This window comes from Lepidothrix coronata, unplaced genomic scaffold (assembly GCF_001604755.1).
Source record: "Lepidothrix coronata isolate B3197 unplaced genomic scaffold, Lepidothrix_coronata-1.0 Scaffold366, whole genome shotgun sequence".
Classification (NCBI taxonomy): domain Eukaryota; kingdom Metazoa; phylum Chordata; class Aves; order Passeriformes; family Pipridae; genus Lepidothrix; species Lepidothrix coronata.
Window position 1 is genome coordinate 207040 of NW_016690546.1, and position 1934 is coordinate 208973.

The window sequence follows — 1934 nt, forward strand, 5'->3', positions numbered from 1 at the left end:
CCTCCTTTGCTCCAGGATGAGCCCCCCCAGCTCCCTCAGCTGCCCCTCGTGCAGTGTAAGTCCGTGCAGTGCTGAAGGGGTGGTGCCAGGGCTGTTTGACTCCCAGCTGTGCCCTTTTGCAGTCCCTGGTGCTCGTGTCCCGCCTGCCCTACGTGAACCTGTTCCAGTCCCTGCTCCAGCTCATTGCCCCAGAGTACTTCGACAAGCTGGAGCCGTGCCTGGAGGCAGGTGAGCAGGGAGGGCTGGGAGGGAGGGTTTGCAGCCTGAAATCCTGCGGGGGTTTGATCAGGAGGTTCCGGAAAAAACAGTTGAAATGTTCCAGCTCGGTTCGTTCTGTAACAAATTCCAGCAGGGAAGAACTTTTCATCCGCTTGTCCAAATGACAACCAGCTGTAAAGGAGGCATGGATGGGAAGGGGGGGGGATGGGGCTGTCAGTGTGTTCCCAGAGACAGGAAGAACTGCTGCTGCTGCATCTCTGGCAGCTCTTTATTGCCTTGTTCAGCTTGATCCTGGTTTGTTAACACCGTGGTGCTGCTGTGGGAATGAGGGTGCTTTGCCATGAGTCAGGGGGACTTGTGGGCTGGGAACAGGCAGTGATGCAGTGCCAGAACTCCCAGGAGCAGCGGGACGAGCTGGGTCTTCCTCCAGGTGACACCTTTCCCTTGTCCTGTGTCCCTCAGTGTGCAACGAGATCGACCAGTGGCCTCCTCCTGTGCCAGGCCAGACCCTGAACCTGCCCGTGATGGGAGTTGTCATCCAGGTACCTGTGGCAGAGTGGGAAGGGGAATCTGTGTTCCTTCATTCTGGTTGCTAAAAGAGGTGTTCACCCCAGATCCTTCCCCTTTGGTCCCAACCTTTTCAGTCCCCACAGCTGGAGTTGGGGATGAGGAAGTTTTCTCTCGTGGGGGGTTGTAGGGAAGGGAAGTGTGTGATGCTGATCCCATCTCCAGGGGTGACCTCTGCTCTGTGTGTGATCCAGGTGAGGATCCCATCCAGGGTGGATAAACCAGGATCAAGCCCAGTGAAGCAGTTCAATCAAGAGGTGAGTTAAGCCTGGCCCGGGCCAGTGGTGAGCAGAGCCTGGACCACTGAGGGAGGAGGGTGGGAAGAGCTGGAGCTCTTAAGTCCTGTTTGAAAAGCCTGGGATCAGTGTGGGCTCAGTCACCCACGTGGTTAAACTTCAGGCTCTCGTGTCTGGGAGTCAAACAGTGCTCTCAGCACAGTCTGTGTGCTCTGAGTTGTTGTTCCCCTTGCTTGTCCTGGGAATTCAGGCCCAAGGAGGTCTCCTGCCTTCATCTTCTGAGCTGTGGTGCAGCCTTTGTCCTCTGAGCAGCTTCACCGCTTTGGTTCAGCTTTGATTTCAGTTCTTGTCGTGTCATTGTTCCCCTTTTCTCTCCTTTGGCTGGTGTTGGTTTGGGGCCCACGTTTCTAACCCTTACTGGCTCTGTATCCCAAGCTCTGTCTTTCCCCAGAGGAGCCTCTGGAAAACAAAGGAGCAGACCTGGGCAGCCTTTCACATCTTGAAGGGAAGGGATTTTTGTCAGTTTATAGGCAAGGAACTTAATTTGGACCTTGAACGTTCAATCCAGACCTGTTCCTGCTCACCCCTCTGAGTGTTCACCTTGTTCTCTTCTTTCTGTGTTGCTTTGTGGTTGCTAGTTCAGTTTGGATGGAATTCCAGTCAGGATGCTTCCATTTCCTGACAGCTTTACTAACATTTACTAACAGGCTTTTCTGCCTTCCTCCTTCAGAATCTGTTACCAGCCCCACTGGTTCTCCCCAGTGTCCATGAGCTGGACCTGTTCAGGTGAGAGCCACCATTTCAACCCTCTCCCCTCCACCTGAATCCCCTCTTCCTGCTCAGAGTGTCCCAGAAATCACAGGGATGATGCAGAATCAAAAAGGACTCTCAGTGAGGAAAGGCTGAGAGAAC

At 54.2% G+C, this 1934-nt stretch overlaps 1 protein-coding gene across 1 annotated transcript in view; it reads left to right on the forward strand.

The window, feature by feature from the left end:
* The window catches only part of DENND6B (DENN domain containing 6B), a 16898-nt gene that overhangs the window by 6456 nt on the left and 8508 nt on the right, over positions 1–1934 (forward strand). The window contains 4 exon segments of the mRNA XM_017838881.1: positions 22–228; positions 682–761; positions 981–1043; positions 1753–1868. Of these exon segments, the coding sequence (XP_017694370.1) occupies positions 22–228; positions 682–761; positions 981–1043; positions 1753–1868 (466 nt within the window).